Below are 26,248 nucleotides of genomic sequence, written 5' to 3'. Positions count from 1 at the left end.
TACATAATGTTTTACTGACAGTGTTGGACATAGTCCGACACTGTCCTTGGAACTGATTTAAAGTTACTTCTAAACTCATAAATTCTTTTGAACACTGTCATAAAAGCCCACACATTAAACAAAACCATGCACCAATTTTTGGTGATGAGAAATACTGTGCTGATTTATGAGCATTTCTTCTATATCTACACTTACATTGCTGCAGCCAGAGAGCAGGTAGATTAAAAAGCAAAGCACCCAAGCAGGTGTCACTTCGTATGTGGGGATGAGACAAACAAAAACTTGAAGTTTGGGGGAATCCTGCCTTGGGGAAAAATGCTGAAAACTCACTGGTTCCCAACAGTTCCCATCAATGGCAAAGTAATTACTATTCAGAAATCTTTTATAAGCCCTGTAGCTCCATTTTCTCCTTGCCAGGGGTGGCTCAGCAGTAGTTCCAAGTGATGTGAATTACTCCAAATGGTAATAGTCACAGCAGTCCTTTTATCCAGTCTGTGCTAGTGCTGTACTTTATATGTTAAACTCCTGTAAAACTAAAACCCAGCCATAATGACACCACATTGTATACCTAAGCAAGTATCCACAATTCAGAGACATGCATATGAAGTGGGGACTGGAGTCCAGCCTTCCAGTTTCCAAATCACAGGTCACAAGCTCCAGAGGTACTAGCAATAATCAGAATTGAGCAGAAAAATACCTTCATTTTTTTATCTTTCCTCATTACACAAAACTTGAAGTTGTAAAAAGTCTAATTCATTAGCAGGTTAAAGAAAACCAAAACAAACAGCTTTCTGAGTATGGACTGAGTGAAGGGGTTTTTTTCCTTTGGTTTTGTTAGGCTATCAAGCAGAAAATATGCCACCACCATCACCCTCCCTCCCCTTCACTAGCAAACAGTCTGGCAGACAATAACTAGGAAGGTGGGAGAATGAGGTTCAAAACTTTCTTTTTCTTGCCAGAGAGACACACACGCAGACATGAAATCAACGTTAAGATACACATTACACAACACTGTGCGTCCCCAAACACCAGGGAAGCAACTCTGGAGGTAAGACAGAGTTCACTGAGCAGGGCAGATGTCTTGAGACACATTTGGTAGCAGGTTCAGGCAGTGACGAAGGTCAGGAGCTCTGAGAGCAGTAAGTCAGCCCCTTCGAAGCAGTGAGCAGCCACTGGCACCACTGACACCACCATGGTGTTCAACAACACAGCAGAAAAAAAAAAGAGTCTGGAATGCCTGTTTTAGACTATGCACATATTATCACATACCTATGGGCTAGGAGGGAGGTCTTCAAGCTTTCTCTGGTTTCCTGTGGATCCTTCCTTGTTCATTGTGTTTCCCTCTCTCTCATCTTCCTTGCACCTTTGCCTTCCCTTTTTGCTGGATGAGCTCATAAATCTTCCAGGGCAGGTAGCTGCCTCCTGGTTTGTTGGAGTTTCTTTTACAAAGTGCTGAAGAAAGTGCTAAAAGCTGTTTGGCTCTGGCTCTGTTTGGAAAATGTGCAGCAGAGTCTGAACTGAAAAAGAAGAAAAAAAGAGAAACTAAATAATTATAAATCTGTATAATCTATAAATACACATGTTCAACAAAAAGGTCAAACAGGTAATGCAAGGCACAGCAGCTGAATGCTAGGACCAGGAGGCTAGATCCTGTAGGACTGACAGAGCTTGTGTTTTGAAGTTTTGTCATTGCTCTGCACGATAAACAGGTTTCATATAAAATCCACAGGTCAGCACATCACCTAGGTACCACTTATTTGCATGTTTTATCCTGGGCACAAGCTTAGCATCTGCCATCTCTTGTGACTATGTCTTCCACCCATCACACAGCTTTCTCCGGAGCACCCCACACAGTTCACCACTTCACGGAAGGGTTGTGTTGGCAAACAAAGCTCAGCTTTGCACTAACACAAGGCTTTGTACAAGGCTCTGTCAGTCTGTACTTCAAGGTCAGTGACTTTTCTGTTCTCTTAAAAATTGTTAAAGAGAGCAGGATCAACCTTTTTTAGTTTGCCGTGGTGGGGAGTATACCTGTTCTCGTGGGGCAACTTGTGCACAACTTTGCTCCTAATCCCTACTATAAACTTAGAAAGCAAACTCAAAAGACTGCATGCCAGTTCTATTTCAGTTCACAGCAGTGTGTTTAGGTCTGTTTCTAAATATAAATATTTTCATTAGCCATGCAGTCCTCTGTTTAATTGCTTACATGATTTTTTTTTTTTTAGCGAGGAGCCTCAAACCAGAATGGGAAGGGCATAACTCGGCAGGACGGAAGTGTGATACCAGGCAAAACATTACATTTGATCCCTATTTCTGCAGCCCAAAATCACAACTCTCCAAAGAGCATTGGGGATGTTCAAATTCCAGAGCCAGAACTAAGCTCTGTGGCTCAAGACATGATGTGATCTCTAGGAGGAGAGTGAAGGAGAACACTAAAAGACAGAAATGCCTGAGATAAGAATGTAAAAATCTGAGGCTGAGTACATAATCTCTCATGTGTAAACAAACAGTTAAATTTGTGTCAGGGAGCAGCGTGTTCAGTTTTCTGAAGAAGACATGTTTCCCAGAAGGAATTACATAAATATTTATGAAAATGAAGCAGGAAATATTTTCCCAGGGTAGGACACTGTTCAGCACTGCATCAGGTCAGCAGAAGCCGGGGTTTATTTTGTCAGTCTTCCCCTGGAACTGAATCATTGCCCTCTTGTTTGCAAAAATCTGTTCTGACACAGGAAGAGGCTGCAGTTAGATAAACACAATTACAAACCACACATTATTTCACTTTCTATCACATCTCTGAATGCATATATGAATGCCGTACTTTTTTGGACAGCTTCTCCAAGTGATTGCATGGAAAACAAGAGCAATAGGTATCTGTCTTAGGCCTCTCAGGAAGGCTGATGCCATATGAGTAAAGTCAAAGACATCTTCAGTAGAACTGAAAGCCTGCAGGCTAACTGTCAGAGAAGTATTCTCAATGAAAGTGTTCACAATAAAAGTGCTTATTCACTGTGAGCCGGTAAATTCTTGCAAAGTGCAAAAGTTAGAAATGCAAAGTTGTAATGCAGTGCTACCTGAGTAAGTAGAAGTTACACACAGTTGAGGTCTGTTTAAAAAATGGGGTACAGGGTTTAGTACTGCACCTCATAAAGCGTCCAGCAGCTCTCTGAATCTGTGGTCTGCAACCCAAACTCCTTCTGAGATTTTGGTGCTGACCAGCCGTTCCGCTCCCTGGGCACCAGCTGTCTCCAAATCCCTCCTGCCTCGCAGCAGACACTTCCAGCTGGAATCTGGGTCAGCTTTTCTGTTTAAGGGCTAAAAGCTGAGGGGGATAGGAGTGGGAAAGGAGAGGCAGGAGTACCCCAAGAAGGGGTTGTAAGCTCTAAAGCAGACCTAAGGTTCTCCTAGAGCGCCATCCCTCTGTCAGACCAGGGAAAGCTCACGCCCATCCCTCAAGGTACCCAACTCAACAGAGTGTCAAACTCACTAGCAGGAAACCAGGGAGATCATAGTTGATAGGGGAACATATATTTCTACACTGCTGAGGCTGATGAAGCCCATATAACCAAAAATCATTAGAGTCCTACAAGCTCTGTTTACTGAACATAGAGCAAGGAGATTTTGGAGAATTTTGTCCTTAGTTTCGTTCTTTTTGTCAGTTATTTGCAGGCCTATCAAGGTCTAGTCATTATTTATATCTTACTCAGAGGAACAACAACTAGTGGAGGCTGTGTTTAGAGGCTTGAGTAGTCATTGCATGGTGTCAAAACCAAAAATGACGTTTTACAAAATAGCCCTAGGATTACTTTCCTCTCTGCACTTGGCAAACCACGTTACTGCTTTTCTTCTTCCATTCTCTCTAAGCTTTGCCACCGTGATTGATGTATCTGGTTCGACAGGCCGAAACGCTCCAAATCGTCATGACCTCTGATACCAGGAGAACTGAAACCAGCTAGGATCCCAAAGCAGAGAAATATTGTACTTTTCTTTCTTTTACTTCAGATGCCCCCAGATTTATTCAGTACAGTAAGGTACAGAAGAGGAAAGTTCTCCTTAATACTAAATTTGGGTTAGAAAGGATGCCAGTGGACTCTCAGCACTTTTGGCTGAAGCAGCCCATGGTTATAAGCAGGATGTATTAACCTGGAGTCCAACCACAGGATCTGGGATGCTACGAATTATTAAAATTGGCTGTAGATCTGGCCACCTTTTGATGAACACTATTTCAGGATGTTGTCTGTACTCCCTATAGTCTATTGACATTTAACTACTAACGTCTGAAGAATAAGCAAGTGAAGATAATACAAATTACCAAGGAAGTACTTGGACTCCAAGGAAGCAATGCACTACACAAAGGTTACCTGACTACTGCTCATCTCAAAGGAACAGAATCTTTCAGGATTTTCTTTTGTGTCTTCTCAGGGTTTCCTTGTAAAACACTCATGCCCTAGGAAATGTTTGCTTTATGTCTTTTATGTCTGGACAACACTGCCTAGTTTGTTTTTCTCTCTTGCCTACAGATGTTTCTCTAAGCCCAATTCAATGAGAATTAACATGCACAATAGGCAATGTGCCTCATTAAATCTCCATCAGCAATGAAGCTGCTTGAAGATTTTTCAGTGAAACTGGTTTGATAAATACTGATTTGCCAAAACCCAAGCTTTTTGTGCTAGTATATCAGTTTTGATGGATTGCCTGTTAAGGCAGGCTTCCTAGCTCCAGGACAGGATTTCTGGTCCAACATACAGGAAGACAAAACTGATTAGCAAACAGCCTTGTAATAAGGCAATATAACCTTAAGGCTCTAGCGCAAACACTGGTTTGAATTAGGCAGAGAAAGAATTTGAATCTGGGTCTCCTACATTTTAAGTAAGTGCCTTCATTACCAAGTTCTTGGATATATTAAACTTCATTTCTCACTGTGTGTTTAAGGGTTTTGTGACTGTCATGGAGGAAAGAAAAAAGTAGGGTCTTGATTCCTTTTTCTAATGTGGAATGAGAACATTTGTAAATGATCACAGCGATAGTAGTATCAGAAATATGTTTTCTGCTTAGTCCTGGTCAGCGACTGAAGCGGTTAAACAAATAGTTTCCTCCCTCACTTACACTTACCCCTCTTTATCCCTGATAAATAACAAAGAAGTCACTGTAAGTCTCTCAGTACTGTGGAACAGATAGCATCATTCACGTCAGTTTGGCAACATTTCCCAAAATGCCTCCTCCAAAGCTAAGTGCACTAGCTTCCCACTCCTACGCTCTCTATTCTTGCTCTTAGATTGACCTTCTGCTCACAAAATGGAAAGTGAAGAGAAGGAAAAGATAAATAAAACAGATTTACAGTGTACAAGTCAGAGGCACAGTGCCCAACGCAAATCACAGATGAACAAGTTTATTCCTGGTATGACTCTATCCATCTATAATGCCAGCTTTCTCTTTCCTCCCCCTCTAGCTGTGGTGTATCTGTTATCAAGGCCACATTTGAGGGTGTTAGTTAGATGACATTCTTTAGGACAGAGACCACTATTTATTTCTGAAAAGTACTATATACAGTTTAACAAAAAAGAAAAGTGTTTTGAAAAGTGGGACAGTCCATGACCAGGCCAGAAAGAAAGAGGGAGAGGAGCATCTTGACCCCTCTTGGGACTTTGGCCAACATTTCATCCCAGACGAAAGCTTGAAATCAAAGCCTTCCTTCAGCCTTTAAGAAAAGGTATTCGCTTTTACACCAGTGCTCCTACTTATTCTGTCTACCAAAAGGCTGAAATGTTGTAGGGCTAAGGAACTAACACTCTCTTAAATAATGAGGAAAGCATCTCAAAAGCTATTATCACAGGAAATAGATTTTTTTGCCTAGAATGGAAAGCAAGCTTTCTCTCACACACTAGGCAGTTCAAAAGCATAGTTCAGCTTTTCGAGTAGCTGTCTCCTTTGTTGTATGAGAAACCAGAAGTTAACGAAATTCCTGGGAAGATTACAAATACTCATCTCCCCTACAAATACTCATCTCCCCTTTCTTTTCTGCCAGGCTACCTTGAACGGTCTGCTGTCCCTGGTTACTGTGCTCTCCCTAAGAGAAAGCTAGAGTTTTTTCTAGGAAGGGATTGCACACGGATGAATATCTGTCACAGCTCCTTCCAAGAGGATATATAGTGGTTTTGCATGCTACCTGTTCCTCCATCCAAGAGGCCTCCTACACCTGGTTTCAAAGTCCCAGCACCCAACCGAAAACCTGACAGCTACCTCATGCAGATTTGAACCAGCAGCAGCTTCCTGGACAATCCAAAGATGACGTTCTGCTGGGACCTATGCTACACCACTGTCCTGATATATGGCCTCTCCCAGTAAAGGGCAAAGGTGATACGGAAGGAGGTACTGCAGTCATTCAAGCTCATCCTGCTCTGTGGCTTCAATCCTGAAGTCTGTCCTTCTGTACTGTGTCTACCAACATAATCTGGGCTTGGAGCAACCATTGTGGAGCAATCTATAAGCATAAAACCATCATTTGTGGATTTCTGGCTCAAACACCCATTGATAACATTAACTTTTCATTTGCTACTCTGGGGACTATGGGTACATGGCACCCAAACGGTGTGAAATAGTGCCAGTGACCTCCACCCATAGCAGACTGGCAGCTCGTCCGTTGTCACTAACAGTCTCCTTGGAGGAAAGCTTTAGTGGAAAAGTCTCTCTACATGTTATATGGAATCTGCATTACTCTTCCAGCACACAAACAGCCACAAGTATCCTATAACTAATTAGTACTCACTTGGATACAATACCGAAGTCTTTTGTCTCTTAAGTGAAAAGCTGGGCATGAAGAGTCAGTGCCGAAAGGAAAAAAAAAAGACAAAAAAGATATTCCCATATATTGAAGAAATTTTCCATGGCAAAAGCAGCTAAACATCTCACAGATAAGAGATAAATTGGAATAAACAGCTGTCAGTGTTAAATAAATATCCTGGATAATGTGCAGGACAGAAATAACTACAGCATCGTCGAACTCCTTTCTTCACTTTATTTAGCTGTTCGTGCATGTAGCTCCCAATCTTTGCACTGCTTCAGTTAGTGGAGCACTTATTTTTGAGTCAGCTGCATTTGTTAAGACTGTAACAACGAAAGGCATTTCCTGAGAAGCTGCAAGGATGAGCAGCAAGAAAGAACAACAGCTAAGGAAATACGGGACCTTAGTAGTGCTTTTTATCTTCCAAGTTCAGATTTTTGGTTTTGATGTTGACAATCGACCTACAACAGATGTCTGCTCGACACACACAATTTTACCTGGACCAAAAGGTGAGGAATATCAGGTTGCTAATGCTGAGACCAGTACTGATAAAGGCTGATTTTTAAAAATAGAGACATGGAGGGCTTGTGGCATGGGCTGGGGATGAAAGATGTGAATTATTGCAGACTGTACGAACATCTAGAAAAGTGGAACTGTGATGGGAGAAAAGTGATGAAGCAAGGAGATTTGAATTTGCTTTTCTTTAGTTGCAGGAACAGTGTCACATATTCTCATATAAGTTAGAGGTGTCCTTTTGCATCTTTCTCCAGCCACATAAATCTTCTCTTCTGGTATTCATCACACAACCAGTACAGCTAGCAGCCACAAACTGAGTGACTTTGTCTAAAAGTAGGCACCTATTGTGAACTGTTAATGGTTCACTTTGCACCTACAGGTAGAGAGAGATATGCAATATTTAAAATGACTGAACTGTCATTATTTCCAATTGTTTACTTGTAAACACAGCTCTGCTGCATTCATCAGACCGCATCCAGCAGCTTTTGTTGAATTAAACAGGACCTTTGCTACAGATTTCAACAAGAACTAGATCAGCTCTGGCATGTGCAGATCTTTTATCTTCAAAACACTTTACAAATATCTGAAACCAAAATTTCTGCATTAACTTACTTCTTGTGTAACACAACGAACGTCAATGGAATTGCCTGGAGGGTATCTCAGCCAAAAATTAGGTCCATGACACACAACTCTATCTTGCAGTGACAGATCTAAAATATATATTCCACATCATAGCTACTGCAGTTCGAACTATTGCTTTCTTTTTAGTAATTCATTGTATTTTTCTATAGGCTACAGACTGAGAGAAAAAAATGCAACTGATTTAAATTTTAAGCAGAAAAAAGATGATCAAGTCAAAAGCACTGCTACAGACTCATTTGTTTTTATGATGGATTATTCAAATGCATGTTGCTTAAAGGACCATTTTTAATCAGCAAGTTAATTTCTTTATGATTACAATCCAAGCTTAAACTTTTGCTGCCACAGCATAAATGCAGAGAGATGTAATGATCCCCAAGGGAGCTAGTGGGAGTTTGTTTAGTTAGTATCTGAATAATGGCAGGCTGGAGAACAAAGTTTGACAGAATTGTGTTTAACAAGTCACAAGGCTAATGAGGTGGTCTGGTGACAACATGAGAGTAGCTGGGACTCCAGCTGGTTTCTGTGGTCTAGCCTGTATAGGGAGCATTTAAAGGTTAGACATTATGGTTCTTTGCAAGCGCGATACTGAGAAAGTCAGGATTTAGTCATTACCAGTCCTGCTGCCTCCTGGCTGACACCAAGACACAAGAGGACCCAAACAGTATATTGGCACGGTCCTCACTACTATAAAATTAGATTACCATGCCCAAGATCCATGATTGGTAAAAGGAGTACCAAGTAAATCACCTCCAAATTACTCGCTCACATCCATTGCAGGTCATCAAATACATTTTGCAGTCTATGTGATATGATCCTATAGACTAATTTCAGTTCATACCAGAGCTGAGCTCATCCAGGACAGTTACAAGCAGCTCTCAATGGCACTGGTTATTTTGACTGCCAATCAGCTGGGCAATTAAAGACTGAGCAGGCTGGGTGTGTGAACTATCCTGTTACTCCTCAGGCATCCCCTGTAGTCAAGGATGAAGCACGCTGACCTAATATGGCAGAAGAAAGTCTGTCCTGCTGCCAGTTTTCCTCTATCCATCTTACATCTACAGACTCGGAGCACATGATCCCCAGCCTACAACCACACCACAGCCACAAGCAACATTCTGCTGCTCAAACTTTAACCCTAACAATGGACAAGCCTCTGACTTTTGTTGCTGTGAGTTTTATTTTCTGTGCTACGTCTGTTGTGCCCCTTTGTCCACCATTCTTCCGAAAATGGGTTTTGACCCACCCTGCACAAGTTTCACCCCCTCACCTCCATCTGCTCAGCATCTTCAGCTATGGTAGAACACAGTGGTGCTCCCACAAGACAGAGGCGTTGAGCTCGCACAGTACGTTGGCCAGCTTTTTCTACCACCACAGGCCAGATTCCTGTTGTGGCAACTTCCTCCTTCCATACAAACATGGGAGTGTCTAACGGGCCAAAGCAACTAGAAATGCAAGGAATTAAAAGGTATTCAATAGCTGTAAGACTTCCTACATGTCCCACCTCATCTATCCCAGTGCAAGGCACAAATTGTCCTGTAGGCTAGATCCAGTCTGTGGGCTACAGGTGGGATGGTCCCTGGTGCTATGCAGCAGCAATACTGCTGTTCCCATCACACAGCACAATGGAGAGGAGAAAGCTGAGGGAGAAGTGAGGTTGTTTGGAGAGGCTCAGAATTTACCACTCTTTATTTCTTGCACTACTGGAGGTTGCATTACTCACTTCATCTAGGCATTCACAGTTACTACAGGAGCAAGCACCCGACCTCTCCGCATCACCTGTTTAAAAAGGGTCATTAGTGTTGTGAAAATTGGCCACTTCTTGTACAAGCCACATGTAACTTGTCCAAGTTAATTTGTGCAAGTCAAATTCTTCCCCTTCAAAAATATACTCTTTGTTATGCTCATACCTGAGATGTCACAAGAGAAGTATGATATGAGTGATGGGATGAAAAGAAAGGGTAATTCCAGGCTGATTATCAGGAAAGTTTTCAAACCGGTTGTAACAGTCCCACCAACTCCCAAAAAGCATGAGGCAAAACCAGAGGCCTTTGTGTACAACACAAAGAAACAGAAAATACTCTGGAAGGATGCAGTCTCCCAGGAACAAAAAGAATGCAGTAAATGTCCTGTAAGCCTTTTGCCCTTTGTGTTGCAAAGACAGAAGTCAGTCTGAATTAAACTGCTCAGCATTAGAAACGAATAGGAGTTTAAGTCTGACCTCTGGTGGTTCTGCGTGATGCAAACCAGGTGCCTTGCAATCCCCTCCATCTATCTGCTGCTTTTCCATCTCTGGTGCAAGCAAATGAATGTTGAAGTCTGTTTGTAAAGAATTATGCAAAGAAATTTTCTAAACAGGCACTCCAGAAAAAGGGAAAAAAAGAATAAGAGAAAAGCAAAAGCTGGCACTCCTCTCCCAGTTTCCTTTTCTGGGCAATGCTCAGGTCTCTTGCTCCCCTCAAAAAGAGGGGATTATTTTCAATGAACATAGCCCTAGTGCAATGGCTGTCTTGTTCTGCCTTCCTGAAAAAGCTTTTGAGATACACAGCAAGCTGGCTTATACAGCAGTTAAAACAAGGCATATTCTAGGACCCTTACTGAAAGGTCCTAGAAAATCATTATTAGGGAGGTGATTCTGCCCCTCTACTCCGCTCTTGTGAGACCCCACCTGGAGTACTGTGTTCAGCTCTGCAGCCCCCAGCATAAGAAAGACATGGACCTGTTTGACCAGCCCAGAAGAGGGCCACGAAGATGATCAGGGGGCTGGAGCACCTCCCCTATGAGGACAGGCTGAGAGAGTTGAGGTTCTTTAGCCTGGAGAAGAGAAGGCTCCAGGGAGACCTTATAGCAGCTTTCCAGTACTTAAAAGTGGGGAGGGACTCTTTATCAGGGAATGTAGTGATAGGAGGTCCCTTCCAACCCGAATATTCTATGATTCTATTCTATGATTCTATGAAATACCCTAGGAAACAAAAAAAGAAAAAAATGTACGTGCTTTGGACCAAAACAGATTTTCAGTATTCATAACCAGTGATTTTTGGTGTTTGACCTGAGATGTTTATGAACAACCTGGTCTTAGCTGGAGTGCTGTGGCACATGACCTCTGAAAACTTACATTAGGTAACGCTGATCCACAGCTGAGTAACTAGGGCAATAAAGGCCAAGTTCTGTACTCCATCGACGTCTTGGGTCCAAAGAGAATCAGATCAAGCATTAACAAAACAACGAATTTCCCAGGGCAGCCAAGTGCTTGGCCTAACAATATTAGTCATGGCCCTATTGCTTACTTTACACCCTTCCAAGCCTGGAAGCAGGCTGGCTATTGCTGCTGCCAAGAGAGGACCTGGGACTGTGGGGAGGCAGCACCGAACGCAGTGAGAGCAAAAGCACCAGTTGTTGGTCCATGCCCTGGCAGCAGCAGGAACACCAGGCTCTGCTCCCCTGGGCTCTGCCTTTGACCCGTGTCCCAGCTCTGTCCTTTCTTCTAGCCTGCTCTCGCCTGGACACTGCAAGCTCAGTTTTGTCTAACCTGCAAAGGAAGTTTTAAGTGGGCTGTTGACATAGATGAGATGGGATCTGACCTGGTCTGAGTAAATCAATAAGCAACAACATGAGGGCAGAAATAAACAGAGGGCCCAAAACTGTGACTCCTAATCTCCCATTAAAAGCAGGAGCGGAGGGAGAAGACGACTGGGGTGGGGGCTGGCTCTGCGGAAGCTGATTTCACGTGGATTCATGGGAGCTCAGTGCTTCAGAAGACTGGCTCTAGATCTTGCTGTCTGTCCCAGGTCCCAGCTCATTTCCTTTGAAATCCAGACACAGGAACTTCAAAGGTCTTGAATCAGATCCAGGTTGAGAAACTGGAATGAGATGAAATCTGAAGAATACCGGGAGTTTCCCATAGCAATTTAGATGTAAAACATTTCCTTATTATTATTTCTGACAAATGATGCTTATAAACTCTATGACATTGGCTGGCGCCTCAAAATAGCATTTGCTGTGGTCTCTAGTATAGCTGTCCATCTCTCAGCTTTAATTGCCCTTACGCAATTCCACTCCTGGAAAATCTCAAACTCTCTCAGAAACCAGATATGCTGTTATCCACATTTCCTTCCAAAAATATAAAACGCCTTACCACATCCTATAGGCTGTTCAAACCTGTAACTAAACTTCCCTCTTAGCGCCTCACGTTTGATCTGAAGAGCCCTTTATTTTCAACACATAATTCTGTTTTTCATGTCTTTTAGATTACCTCATTTTAGTGTACGCTAAGTTTCTCAAGTTTATCAGCCTGAGCTACGAAGCATGTATATGGGGACTTAAATACATAAATTCAAAAGATATTGGCTCTGTATTTCTTACCAATGTCAGTCCGATTCCTCACTGAATCCACCCTAATCCATGGGTCTCTGAGATCATGTCAGAATGGTAGGGAAATAGTCTGGGAGAATTAAATTGGGCAGACCAAGTGAAAAGAGAATCAGGAATAATTTAGATTATTTCTGTGTTATTAAAGAAATAACATATGTCCCAGTCATGCACAAAGGCCCACACTTTCAAATAATACAAGTCAGCAGAGCTTCACTGAGCCTACTGAAGGCTTGGGTCCGGCTCATGCAATGCAATAGGAGAAGAGGGTTTTTCCACTGAAGTTAGTGGATGTTTATAAGTGGAATCCAGTTCATTCTTGAAGATTCTTTCTATTTCACCAGGGAAAGGCCCCTGTTGTCTAATTTGGAGCTGGGTCAAAAAAGACAACAAGTCCAAGAACTTGTAAGCAAAATGCTTTATTTCTCACGTGGAAATCTGTGGGAGCCCTGCATGTTCCTGCAGGACACCTGGGAGAGTAGCTATGGGTGCAGTTGCACGCTACAGCTGCATTCATCTGTCAGGTTTTCTGCCAAAAAGGGAGGCCCAACATCATCTTCTTCCTCCACTCTGACCATGTGGTCCTACCTTCACCTTGTGCTGGCTTGGCTGTTTACTCATCAGACTTTTCACTGAGCTGATTCAGCTCACTAACTAAAAATGTGTATTATTTGCCTTATTGATATTTCTCTGTTTAGTGAGTTGAATTCCTTCAACACAGGGTCAGAAGATTGCTCAACATCAGGCAAGAGGGGAGGGAGGTGTGCAGGCCAGTGCTGGGGGCTGAAGGGAGGAGGACGGACAGGGAAGAGGATATCATGTCAGGTAGGCAGAATATGTCAGGAAATCCTGTCCTCAGTAGCCAGATACAGCTTGAAAGCAAGAATCCCCACTGCTATGGGAAATTTGCTAAGGATCTAAAACACACTGAAAGTGAAATTAGAGGAAATCTTGAGGCTTTCCATTGACGTAGCTGTGACATGCTCATACACTGTAAAGACAAACTGGGCTGTATTTGCTTATTTCTTGGGAGTCTGCGACTCCCTCTGGTGACAAAACCTCTCAATGGAGACTGTATATGCGCAAGTGCTGCAAAGGTTCACTGTGCTCAGGGTCACTCAGTGTCCGTAGGCTGCAGAGCTAATTCTGTTGCTATTTGCAAGGCTATTCCAGGAGGGCAAGGCATTCAGTTGCTCCTGGAGGGTTCTCAAGGCTTCAGAATGATGCACATCTTATCCCTTTAGTTTAACACCCAGAACACACAGAAATCACCTGTATTCTTCACACTCTGTCTGTGGAGGTGGGGAGGGTCCCTACGCCACCTCAGATGGGACTACAAACATGAAACATGGTGCTCAGCAGAACTGTGTCACGCATGATCAGAGGGTAAAACCACGTAACAGATTCCATACAAAGCCTTTGTGGTGGGACATTGGCTATGCCTAGGAATGCTAAATGCTTCCAAGGCAAGCAGTGCAAAGCATTCATGTGCATACTAATCAAGATTAACCATCCTTCCCCCCTCACAGCAAATCAGTCATGCCCCCAGAGCTTCTCAAGGACTTTTTGGCTAGTGGTGGGCTTTTTTCAATTCAGAGTATCTGATGCAGGAGGACAACTGTGCTGTAGCCCAGCATAAGTGGCGTTCCTATCATTTGAAAGCGTGGGTATGCCCTGGAGTGTGGAGGAAAGTATACCTGCAAAAGGGAGGCTAAGAGACCATTAACATTTCTGTAGTATTTTTGGTCAGGAGACAGGAACTGGAGCTGACCTGAGGCCATGACTTGCCAGCACACCTGACGAAGTGTCTCAGTAAAACCCTGCGTGGACCCGGGGAGTCTCTCAGTGGAGCTCCGAGTGAAAAGACCACGAGCTCACAGAGAAACACATGCATAAGCCCAGCTAGGAGTCTCCTCCCAGCTTTAGCCTTTAGGCAGCCTGCAGATATACTCTCACCCTGATGCAGGGCTGTCTCTACAGATAAATATGGGCTCCATAATCCCCAGGGATTACACCGATTCTCCAAGAACCAGGGTCAGCCCTTGTTCACAAGACTTGGAGAGTCACTAAATATATGTGAACAATTTAACCCGAAAACTTCCTCAATTCGAGAATACAAACCAGATAAATTGCCTACAAAAGATTCAGCAAGGAAATCTAAGTCACTTGAAGGTCAGTAAATTCTACTAATTAAATTCTTACCAAATGTAACTTCTCAACATTGTGTTATTTAGTGAAACTCCTAAAAAGGCAGAGCCCCTTTCAACTGCCTAAAAATCCTGCTGATTATTAGATCTTCAGCATTTTCCCAAGCTTGTTTACAGGAGAAGGAAGGACTGGGGTTCCCTCTCAATTACAATTAAAATTTTCTAATGGCTGCAAAAGTAATTTACTGCTTATGGCTTCTGCTTTCCTTCTGTCTCACACAGTCCCAGGCTGGAAGAGTCTAGTAATTTATTGTTCCATGTGTTCATTTTAATAGTCTGGTATTTTAAATCTGTGACACAGAAGAAGTTAATCAGCTTGAGAGAATACTAACAAGGTTGAGAAATGGTCTTGCTTCAGCTACTGGCTCCAAGTGATTCACCCACGCTTCAAATGCCAGTGCAGTGCATTATCTGACATCCTTGCAACCACAGTTTTAAGGTGACAATCTGCTAATTAGGTTAAAACTTAGCCTGACACTGCCCCAAGTGTAAGGCAGCACAAAGGAGAGGTTAACCTCTAGGTATAGACTACAAGGTTATGAGCTCAGGGATCAGAGGGTTTTTTTTCCGTAAGAAAACTCATGTTGCACAAAGCACAGTAGTACAAAATTAAAAAATCCAGTCCAGAGTACTGCCAGGATTTCGATTCAGTTTTCTGGCAGATTACAGAAAAGTGGCTAGTACAGTGGGATAGCCTGTCCACATGAAGTCCCAGAGGAAAAGGAGAGATGCTTATTATAAATTAGAGACAAAGCCAACTCAACCCCTGCCCAAAACAAAGGCAACCAACCTCTCACAATCCCTCCTACCTGGCTGCAAATCACAGCGCGACCACGAGGGGGGAGCATAACCCAAGAGTTCACGTTTCTTGCCAAAATCCGAGATCACTGCGCACAACAGCTGAAGGAGGACACAAAGCATTTATAACACCGTATTATCAAGCACTGGGCATAATCCAGTCTTAAATTAACAATGAGGTGGTACCACTAATTAATACTGTTTGCTTCTACCCTTGCTTTGTAATGGCCTACCCATTCTCAGCTGCAATACGGGGAGAAAAGCAGGGTTTCCCTCCTTTAGAGATAGGCAAATCATTCTTCTTCCCATTTTCCTAGGTAGGGAAACTAAGGCAGAGCGTGGTAGGCTGCTTTATGCCAAGATGAAACAGGTGATAGATCTTACTTCCCTCTCCCTTAGGCTTTTAGAGGGCTTGAGCAAAAATTGGGACTACATGAGGTGTTAGCAATGAAATTTGAGACACTCCCAAATCTCTCAAAATCTTCAGAACAAACTCTCCTATACCTTTTACCCCTTTCATGCATCGGCTCTCAGTCTGAGGGCCCATACAGGGCAATCTAGCTTCATCTCTAGCAGCCCGCTGTGTGAAAAGCTTGCTCCAACGTCTCTCAGAAAAAATCATTGCAGTTTTTAGTGGTTCAAAATGTTGAAACTGAGATTGGAAGAAAACACCTTCAGAAAGTAATCACAGCTTCTCCACTGGTATATTGACCTTCTCTCCTGGGCTCTATTTCTAAGATTAACCGTCTAAGCAATGTTTCTTACAAAAAAAAAGAGCATCTTTCTCACACAGAGGTCTTCCTTCTGCAGCAAACAACAGTCTCTCTAGAGCCTTTAACCCAACAGAGCAGTCTGCAAGCCACAGGGAATGTAACTAGCTGGCCTGAGAGAGGTGAGGAGGACCGCCAGGGTGACGGGCAGTCCCCTAGTTTGGAAGGTCAGCAGGAATCTGGTTTGCTCTCCTGTGTGACCCAGGACAAAGAAACTCCCTCAGCAGTTTCTACACCAGACCCAGAGTTACAGCGTACCTTACACAAAGGAATTCATTGCACGAGAAAGGTTGGACGTGAAGAGCTTCCTATTTCTCCCTCCCCTGCTGGAGATCATGGTCTATTTGTTAAATATCCCTGTGTTGCATTTCTAGTCAGGACTCATCCAGCTTTTCCAGCCTTTGAATCGTATCCTGCTTCCTTTCTATTATCAGACATTTCTCCCCTGTACGGGTTTGCAGACCGCGATCAGATCAGCTCTTAACCTTCTCCTGGAATTTTATTTCACAAGCCCTTTGTCAGCCTCTGGGAATATTTTCTGAATTTCTGAACTACTGAGAAGTGACTTTTACAGTTTTCTCAAGGGTTTCATAGATGGGTTTGGAAAGGACAATTTCTTGGTTTCTCAGCTGTAAATGTTGTTAGTACTGAGGTCAACAGCAAAATTAAACTGAACATTCTCTGGCTCTGCTGTTTGATGATCTCTAGACAAGAACCCAGTACAAGCAGGCATCCTTCCATCAGCTCCAGGCTCAGACCTACAGCTTCAACTGGATATTTAAGGAGCTTGGCTTTTGGAAACATACACTGACTTTTCCAGTATTTTTTAAGAACTAGTGAAAATAGAGATGTTTAAAATTTCTATTGCTGGCTGCTTACAGCCTTTTCCCCTTCCTACTTTGTCCTGTAGGAGCTGGTGTTAAAAACAAACAAAGCACCTGAGCGAGCCAGCAAACACACCACGTCATGTTTCCTCCTTGTCCATCCCTCTAGCAAATGCTTCCTCCCTCTAATGCGGACAGAAGTTCAGCCCTTTATCTTCCTCAGCTTGGACCACTGACCATCCCCCCCAAAGGGCATCCTGACCAAGGGGGTGAGTCTGCCCTCCACAAGACAGTCCCAACACCGAAGGTTTTTTCAGCATAGGGACAGACTCAGCCCAGCCCGTGTAACTGACATGGAAAGGAAGCAAACAGCTAATACTACATTTTACATGCTGCAATTAATATGCACCACTTCTCATCTGTCATCACCCCACAAAACAACCCACGATATGCTATCTATGGCTACAGAAGTAGGAGAAGGTAAATCAGGAATGAGTGGGCAGTATTTTTCAGAAAATGAGATCCAATGAAACGATCAGTCTGAAAGCAACCATGGGAAGCTACTTTCTCCCTCAGCACATAATTAAATCATTGACCTCTTTGCCACAGATATTACAGAGGCCAAAAATATAAATGGGTTTAAAAGGCACAGGACTAGTCTGTGCAGGGAAGAAGCACTAGTAGCTGTTCACGAGTGGTCTGGATGCAGTGCTTGGCTCAGGCAAGCGCTTTAAACCACTGCTCATGGGAGGCTGGAAGTGGCTGCCTGGGTCATAGTCACCCTCAGCACACCCAGTTCCCTGAACACCTTCTGCCAGGGCTGGAGGCACCATCCTCAGTGAGACAGGTTATTGGTCTTGTCACCTAATGCTGTTCTGCCCTCACTTCTCTTTTGCTGACATCCAGACAGACTTCCCTCCCTTGGGTATTCCGTATGCTGAACTGCAGCTTTTTCTCCCCTTCTGGGCTGCAGGCACAGACACAGCTGCCTGCCACTCACACGTGAGATCCTGGCTTGGCCAAGAGACTGTGGCACTGCTTCCCACCGCACGGCAAGGCTTACTGCAGACAAGGGTAGGGGACAGGGGGAGAGGCTTTGGAAGGCTGCCTGTATTCAGTGCTGGTCATTTGGTGCAAAGGGGTGCAGGGACTGTCCCCGCTCAGAGTTTGTGTTAAAAAAAAAAAAAAAATAAAGAGGAAAGATGTTCTTGGGATTTGGCTCAAAACTAAGAAGGTAAGAAAATCAACTCTAGTTGTGCTTCCAATTTCCTGCATCATGTGAAGCGAAATTGTATGCTACCTAATGAAGGAGATAACATTTCTTTCCTACTAATTGCTGTCTTGCTCCTTTAGACTGTAAGCTGTTCAGTGAGAGACTGTCTCTTACAACAGTAAGAGTACTTATACAGTACTATATAGGAACCTGTGTAATAGGGTCTTGATCTCATTTGGAGAAATCTCTGCACTGCTGTAATAAATGCAATGATTTTACCTCTTACAGATACTCTGCGTATGACATTTTCAAAATAAAGCATTGGAGTCATTGCAAAACACGTTTGTTATATCAACATATAAATGTCACCTGTCAAAAACTGAAGGCAAGACTTCTGCCATACCAAGTGCTAAGGTCTATGTTAAGATCTATTTCAACATATTTACATTCCTCCCATTCCAAAAGCATCTGCATACCTTGAACACAGAGTCACTACGAACAGAGTCACTAGGAACAATTAATAAATTCCCACTGCCTCCCCTGGCAGTTCTTCCGTGTGTGTGTACAGTTTTCCCAACAGAGAAAGACTGGCCTATTTATCTGCTTTACAGCTAATAGGGCTTAAAGGGTAGGACTAGGAATTGGTGTTTTATAATTCTCATGCTGGAATAGCCTCTCCAAAAGAGAAAGTTTTTAGCTTTTCCTAATGATGGTCAGATTCATCAGCTCTTCTCTGGAAATTTATCGCATGGCTACTGTGCCTTCAATGTGAATTAGTAGAAAAAAAACCCGTGATCTTTACTTTCTGAGGATGTATATTTGCACTTACTGCACTGAGAGAAATGTGCCATGATGCTTTATTTTCTGTTTTTTGGAAGGGGATGAAGGTGAAAAAGGCGATAGAGGAGAAGTGGGCAAACAAGGAAAGGTTGGACCAAAAGGACCAAAAGGTATTTATGACAGTTTGTTGGCTATTACTGGTATATGAATATCATTATACACAACTGTACTGGTGCATATGATCAGTGATGTTTAATGCTTTTCATTCCTGTTGCATCAGTGGATTTCACAATCCTGTCAAACATTAATCAGTGAACCTGACAATATTCGGAGAGCTTTGTGCAATTCCTACCGCTACGTAAGACAGCTATATATGGCAATAAATTCAGAGTCATGTAATAAACCAGTACATTTACTGCTGCTCTCCCACGTGGCTGTCATGAGTATGATCCAGAAGACCCAGATCATATGTATAATCAGAAAGATTACTGTTCTCTTACTGAAATGATCCTTTAGTTGAAACTGAATTTGGAGAGTTATTTCCTAGTAATACATCAGGATGTTCAACAAAATTCGGTCTCAGTTGTCCCTATTTTGCAGAAAAGCAAACGGAGGCATACACTGAGAAACAAAGTTCCTCTGATCAAACAGCATCTGAGCTGAGAACAAAGAGTCGCAGATGTCTCAGGACTCGGCTTTACTAAACATATCCCATAGCCACAGTGCGAGCTGGGCAGAACATTCGGAGGCACCAGATGTGATGGTGTCAGCCTTGTTTGCATATTCTAATTCAAAAGCTTAATTTATAATTAGAGTTTAATGCTAATGCGTATCCATGGTCTTTCTTCCTTGACAGTGGTTTAAGACCAATCAGGAAAGTTTTTACTTTTATAGAAACTTTAAAATCACCCTGTTATTATTGCTATAATAAAAAAAAAATTCCATTTTTAAATGCATTCGTATGACTTTGCTTCTTACCTTAAAAAGAAGATCAGGTAAGATAAAGGGAATCAGGTAACCAACCATTTACGAAGCATCTTAGTGATATTAAATCCAGTGTGCAAACTGAGATTCCCTAAATTGGGCTGTCATCGTTAGCCAGCTATTTTAGAACTTAAACTATTAATCAATTAAAAAGGCATCCACTATTTTGGTGCTCTGAGGACTGGGAAAGCACATACAGCAAAACTAGTAGCTCCCTATTTGCAGTCCTGCTTTGAGAAGGATTCCCAGCAAAGCTGCGAGGACTTTACCTCAAGGAAGAAGGAAAGGCTTTTGTCTGGGGTGGAGGAAAAAAAAAACCCCAAAACAAATAAAGCCTGCTGTCGGCCTGGTTTGGCTGTGAAGTAGAATTAATATTTGGATACTCACTAGCAGTTTTAGTTTGTATTTTCTGTAAGGAAACATGACATTTCTGGGCATTTGAACAGGCAGTTCTACTAAGGTGCCTTGCAATGTCCTACTTTGTATCCTACGGTAGCAGAGGTCTGTGCTGTCCTCCTCCAACCATCCTCGGGGCTCCACTCATTTCGACTTTGCCACATATGCAGAATGGCCACACTCAGGAAAAACAGCAGCAGTAGAGCCCTAAATAGTGCCTTGGGAAAGAAATGACAGAAACCATCCATACTCTTTTCCTCTTTATTTCTTCTCTTAGGAAACAAAGGACCTGTGGGGGATGTTGGTGACCAGGGAATGCTTGGGAAAATCGGTCCAATTGGTGGAAAGGGTAAGCTCTGGTCTGGGAATTTTCTTGTTTTTTCCCTCAGGGTAAATATGTGTTTTGTGAGAGTTCCAGGTATGGAGTAATATCAAATAACGGCTGTGACCAATGCTCTCCAAATAAAGTTATGCATAAAGATTGGTGACAAGAGCTAACTGAGATACTCCTGTTTTATTTCCTACGTGCCATATATCCGACTTACTTGGCTAAAATAATTTGCTTTATGAGTTAAGAAATCAATCCTCTCTGATGGTAAAAGAGGAAGGGAGAAATCCGGCCCTTGTGAAGTAAACCCTCTGAACGCTCTAAAAGAGAAAGCCAAATTTGTGCCTCTGCTTTGGACACTGAAGGCCTAAGTCAATATTCTGCTGCTGCTCAGGATGCCACACCTTGTCACCTGCACTGCTGTGGGACATGTGAGCAAGCAATGCACAGGACAGCTCGGTAAGGAAAGGATTTCAGGAGTTTTAAAAAAGCACTCACGTAACCAGGGACGACAACTACTTGCAAATCAAGGTAGACTCCGAGTCTACCTGGATGACAATTTCATGAAATTAGGCTCTAGTCATCTCAGAAGAGGCTCAGGGATTCCTTTCCGGTATTCCTAAAGAGCTACTTAAGCAGGAATATTACTTCTGCCACAAAGAGACCTGCCTTGAAAGCCGAGCAAGGACTCCACCATCCCCAAGGGAACTCTGTGGTCTCTAACCAGCGCATCAACCCAGGCATGCAGGTGAGTGGGTGGAACAATCTCTCCGGGGAGTTTCTCAAGCCAATGTTTTTAATAAACCTTTGATGGCCTCTAGCCAGCCTCAGTATCAGAGAAGAACAAAAGAATTTGGCCTGAGGGACTAATTTTCAGAAGTACCTAGACAACTGAAAACACAGATAGTTATCTCCTAAGATGTCTTCAATCACCAAAGGAGACTAGAATTTAAGAATCCCACTAATTGCTTATCTTCATCTGTAAGTAAACCAGTGCTCTGAGCCTTTAAATCAAGCTCTCTCTCAACCTGAATGTACAATTTATTGTCCCCTTCTAGTTTTTCTCATTTTCTTTCTTTATTTGCAGAAGCAAAGGTCACTAAGTCACTGTTTAAATCTACCACTAACCATTCAAGTTTTAATGAAGCAACCCTGAAATTTCAGCTTGTAAGTGTGCAGTGTCAAGCAATGCTAATTAAAATGACAGCCAACTCCTAATTTCATTAAAAAACCACAACCATATAAAGGAAAAAGCACATCAAAACACGGCCATCAACAAGGCAGAGCAAGCATTAGTATTTTTTGACCTCTGAAGGTTTTAATTCATAAAAGAAGAGCTGACATGAATTTCAGATAAAGTCCAGCTGTTCCTGATCCAAATTACAGCTGAGATTTTTTAAAAAGCTAGTCACCTCCACTTATATAGTAGCACAGCATTTGGAGAAGTATTTCTATCATTTTTATGATTTACAGAAGAAGAGGAAAGCAGTTGGATGAAAATAAATCACATTTCCATGAACTATATCTGCGATGAAACGCTGCTCCTTACTGACCTCATTTCATGCAGGTGCTAACTGCTGCCTGCACATGTAATCTGTTGCACAGCGGCTCAGTGCACATCAGCCTCATCTGGTGCCTCATCCCATCATGGAGCTACTGAACCCCGGGAAGGGCTTTGTCCTGCAAGGCAATGAGAGAACCCAGGTCTCACCTCTCGCAGATTTCTTGAGTGCTTTCAGCCTCTCAGAATCATTTTGCAGTTTATATTTAAACTAAGTGGTACCAGGAACCAGCAGCACACGAGATGCCTGTGTTATCAGTGAGTTAGCTATTAAAGGGTTCTCCTTATTTCCATACACCAGAATTAATCACGGTTTGTTTGACTTGGCACATCTGCCAGTACAGTACATCAGGGCTTCCTATCAGAAGCACACCATTAATATATTATTAAACAGGTTTTCAAATACGCTCTCCTGTAATGTGCACTGTCTGAGATCTGAGAATGTATATTTTCCTCTTTATTCAGGTGACAAAGGAGCCAAAGGCTTATTGGGGGTTTCTGGAAAAAAGGGAAAAGCAGGTATGCTATGCATCCTTCTCTGCAGAATGGTCAAGTCTGCTGGGTCTTTGATTTCAGGGTTGGTTTGTCTGGAGTTTCATAATATGTTGAGGCCCATGGAAAAACTTGAGAATAGATGAAACGAACAGGAAGAGACTGAAAAAGTTTTGTTTAGCAAAATGAAGGCTTGAGTAGGGACATGACTGATGCCTATGAATATACCAACATACACAAAATATGGAGAAGAGTTACCTAAATTAATGGGCAATGTTTGATATCATAAAAACTAACACATAGACAGACCAGTAGTACATTTATACTGGAAACTAGGAGAAAGTTTCTGAATACCAAAGGAATAAAGTCCTTTAAGAGTTTCCTAATAGGAGTATGGGGACGAAAAAATAAGTGATTTTAGATAGAGCACAATCTGTTGTCAAATGAATGCAATGCATTTGCTTACAGGAGGAGAATTTGGATCTGATGACCTGGAAAGTTCTTCTCAGTCCTAATAACCTTGAATGTTTTCCCATCTTGAATGTACAGTTGTGTTCATTTTTAAGAGATTTCATATGCAATGCCAGTTTGGTTCTTAATAGGAAACCATCAGCAACTTATTCTTCCTGAGAATAACAGAGGAACAAACAAAACCTATACCAAGCCAAATTTCAGTTTACCAACAAAAATATAACTGAGACTTCAGTGCTTGAAAGTTATTGATTATCTGAGTTGGTATCAACTATTACTGCTGTACCACAGCTGCATGCAGCAATTCACTAACATATAGCCCTTCTACCAAAGTTTTGCCAATCCCACCTCTATGCATACTCACAAAACTCCTTCACTGAGAAAGCAGGAGTTCCCCATTTCAGGGATGCTCTTGTTTCTATTAGAAGGCTGGGGAACCTGTGCTGTTTACGGATACAAAGGTAGACCTTTGGCATTCAGATGTAACGCTGTAGTGATCACCATGACAAGCCACATCTCTGCAGCTAGATGGAAACGATGAGAGGGGCAGAGGATGTGCAAATCCCACACTGATATGGGTGGAAAGAAGATGGTAAACTCTTCTATCCGCGTTTTTAAAAGCAGGGATTCTTAAGCCAGTTAGCAAGGGAGTGTACAGAGCCAAAATATTAAGCGCTTTGATCAACAGAAGTATGGCCAGTGGGGCAGAGTGAGACTGGCTCTCCACAAGTGGAGGCCAAGTCTTCAGAAAGTTTCGAAGTGGGCTACAGATGACCCTCCACGCACCCACACAAATGCTTCTAAACAGATAAATCCTCTATCCTTTGTATTGTATCAGGCACGGTCTGTGACTGTGGAAGATACCGCAGAGTTGTTGGACAACTGAATATCAATGTTGCTCGTCTTAACACGTCCATCAAGTTTGTAAAGAACGGTAAGGATCCTTATGTATTTGATGTAATTTATTTGGCTCCTATAACATTTATCACTGCTATTCTTCTACCATTGCTGCCCTATGGCAGCATCCACAGATGACCCAGAGAGAGGGTCCCACTGTGCGAGGTACTCCAAAAACATACAGAAAAGAGACAGTCTTACACCTATAAAGATATAAGCAGCAGACGACTAAAAGCAAAAACAATACAGAAATTATCATCAACAGCACAACAAAAAGAATCATGAAAAGGACAAGGCACGGCTTGCTAATCGCCTCTGCACTGTCAGTCTGCTCAGGCTCAGCGGCCACTCAGGCAATGAAAGGAAAAAGTTTGTGCCAACCTGCTCCAGAGAGGCAGGAAAAGCAATAGGAACCTCTTGATCTTTCTGCGGCACAGGAAGGCTGCAGACACGGTACTCCTAGCGCTCCCTCAGTGCAAGCATCATTCTCCTGTAACAAGGGACCAACACTCAAAAACATGGGTTATAAGAAGCTATGTTTGCAGGCAGCGCTGTCAGGTGGACAGTGCAAACTGCCCCCACTGAAAGGAAGGAAGCGCATTTCCTCGCATAATAGATTTTGAGAAGGCTCCACCACTGCTTCTAGGACTAGGTCTGTATCAGTAAATTAAATGTGTTTGAGACTGTTCTCTGGCACTGTGGGCAAGCAGCACAGAACAGCACTCATCTATATTATAAATCCTACAAAACTGAATGCCATATTATCAGGAGTGTCCCTCTACTAACTCCTAAACTGTGCCTGGGGTGACTTCTGAATTGTTTGGGAGAGTGTTAGTTGCCCTAGGCCAAAGCTCTGCTCAGGACCATTCCAGCAATCCATCAGCAAGGACAATCAACTTCCAGCTGCCCAGGCATGCTCCTTGGCACTGCTTAATTCACTAGGATATATGCTGGTTGAGAAATTTGCCTTTTAAAGTTGCTACACAGCCACAGTTTTCTTCCTAGTCAATGCCACTTAGTGGCTACAGCAGCTCTGAATATCAGGCTGTATTTACAATATCTTATTTTAGAAGTCACATTGATTTTCCTCTACATGGAAAGGGCCTGAAAAGCTATCTATACCCCTGTGTTTCTATCCTACGGCACTCTTTCCCAATCTGTATTCAAAAACATGCAAAGCAACCGGCGTGATCCAGAGTTAGACATTGCTATTTGACCATTTGGCATGCCTTAATTTGATTAGTACTAGATATCCGTGAAGTAAAATTTAAGTGTCACAGGAGACACATGCCAATCAGGACTGAATAGTTCTTGTCCTAACGTATGCAAGGTGCTTGTCAGTCCCATTAGTAGCATCAGTCTCTGACCATGTCCTCATCGTTCATCACAAATTCAGTGGTGGGAATACTTTTCCTCTCTCCCTTTTATTAATTCTAATGTAAAAATCATCTCATTGTCATATTAGAACAGAAGCACCTTCAGTATCTGTTGACATGCCATTAAGCAATTTTTTTTCCCCTTTAAAGTTATAGCAGGTATCAGGGAGACAGATGAGAAATTCTATTACATCGTAAAAGAAGAGAAGAATTACAGAGAAGCCTTAATCCACTGCAGGGACAGAGGAGGAACACTGGCCATGCCTAAAGATGAGGCAACCAACGCCCTGATTGCTGACTACATCTCCAACAGTGGCCTCTTCCGAGCCTTCATTGGGCTGAACGACATGGAAAAAGAAGGACAGTTTGTGTATGCAGACAACAGCCCACTGCAGAACTACAGTAACTGGAAGGAAGGGGAGCCTCACGATGCAGCTGGCCGCGAGGACTGTGTGGAAATGCTCAGCACGGGAGAGTGGAACGACTCTGAGTGCCAAGTCACCATCTACTTCGTCTGTGAATTCCTCAAGAAGAGGAAATAAAAGTGCTGCAGAATGTGCCTGGCACCTGCTGTACATACAATAACTCCTCCTCATCCATCCACTGCAGGGAGAGCAGACAACCAGGGACAGGGCTCAATCCAGCCTTCACCTCACTGGGTTAAGCAAGAGTAACTACTGTTAAGATGGCAGTGACCATAAAGTCAGCACAGGTCTGCAGGGGGCATCCAGCCAGTTGTGAATTTTTATTTCATTTCTATGTGCAATTTAGGGTAGGCATTTCTATGTGTAATTTAGGGGCAAATTTAGAGCACGCAGAGGTGAATATGATTTCACTAATGCCAGAA

At 42.8% G+C, this 26,248-nt stretch overlaps 1 protein-coding gene across 1 annotated transcript; it reads left to right on the top strand.

Annotated features, from left to right (window-relative positions):
• The first annotated feature begins 7,142 nt into the window (after positions 1-7,142).
• COLEC10 (collectin subfamily member 10) lies at positions 7,143-25,943 on the top strand. The gene is made up of 6 exons (XM_050892144.1): positions 7,143-7,290; positions 18,995-19,066; positions 20,554-20,625; positions 22,631-22,684; positions 23,967-24,062; positions 25,552-25,943. The coding sequence occupies exons 1-6, from the start codon at positions 7,143-7,145 to the stop codon at positions 25,941-25,943; spliced, it is 834 nt and encodes a 277-aa protein (XP_050748101.1).
• Positions 25,944-26,248: the final 305 nt, after the last annotated feature.

Source organism: Gymnogyps californianus, chromosome 2 (assembly GCF_018139145.2).
Source record: "Gymnogyps californianus isolate 813 chromosome 2, ASM1813914v2, whole genome shotgun sequence".
Classification (NCBI taxonomy): Eukaryota; Metazoa; Chordata; class Aves; order Accipitriformes; family Cathartidae; genus Gymnogyps; species Gymnogyps californianus.
This window is presented reverse-complemented; position numbering and strand designations above follow the sequence as displayed.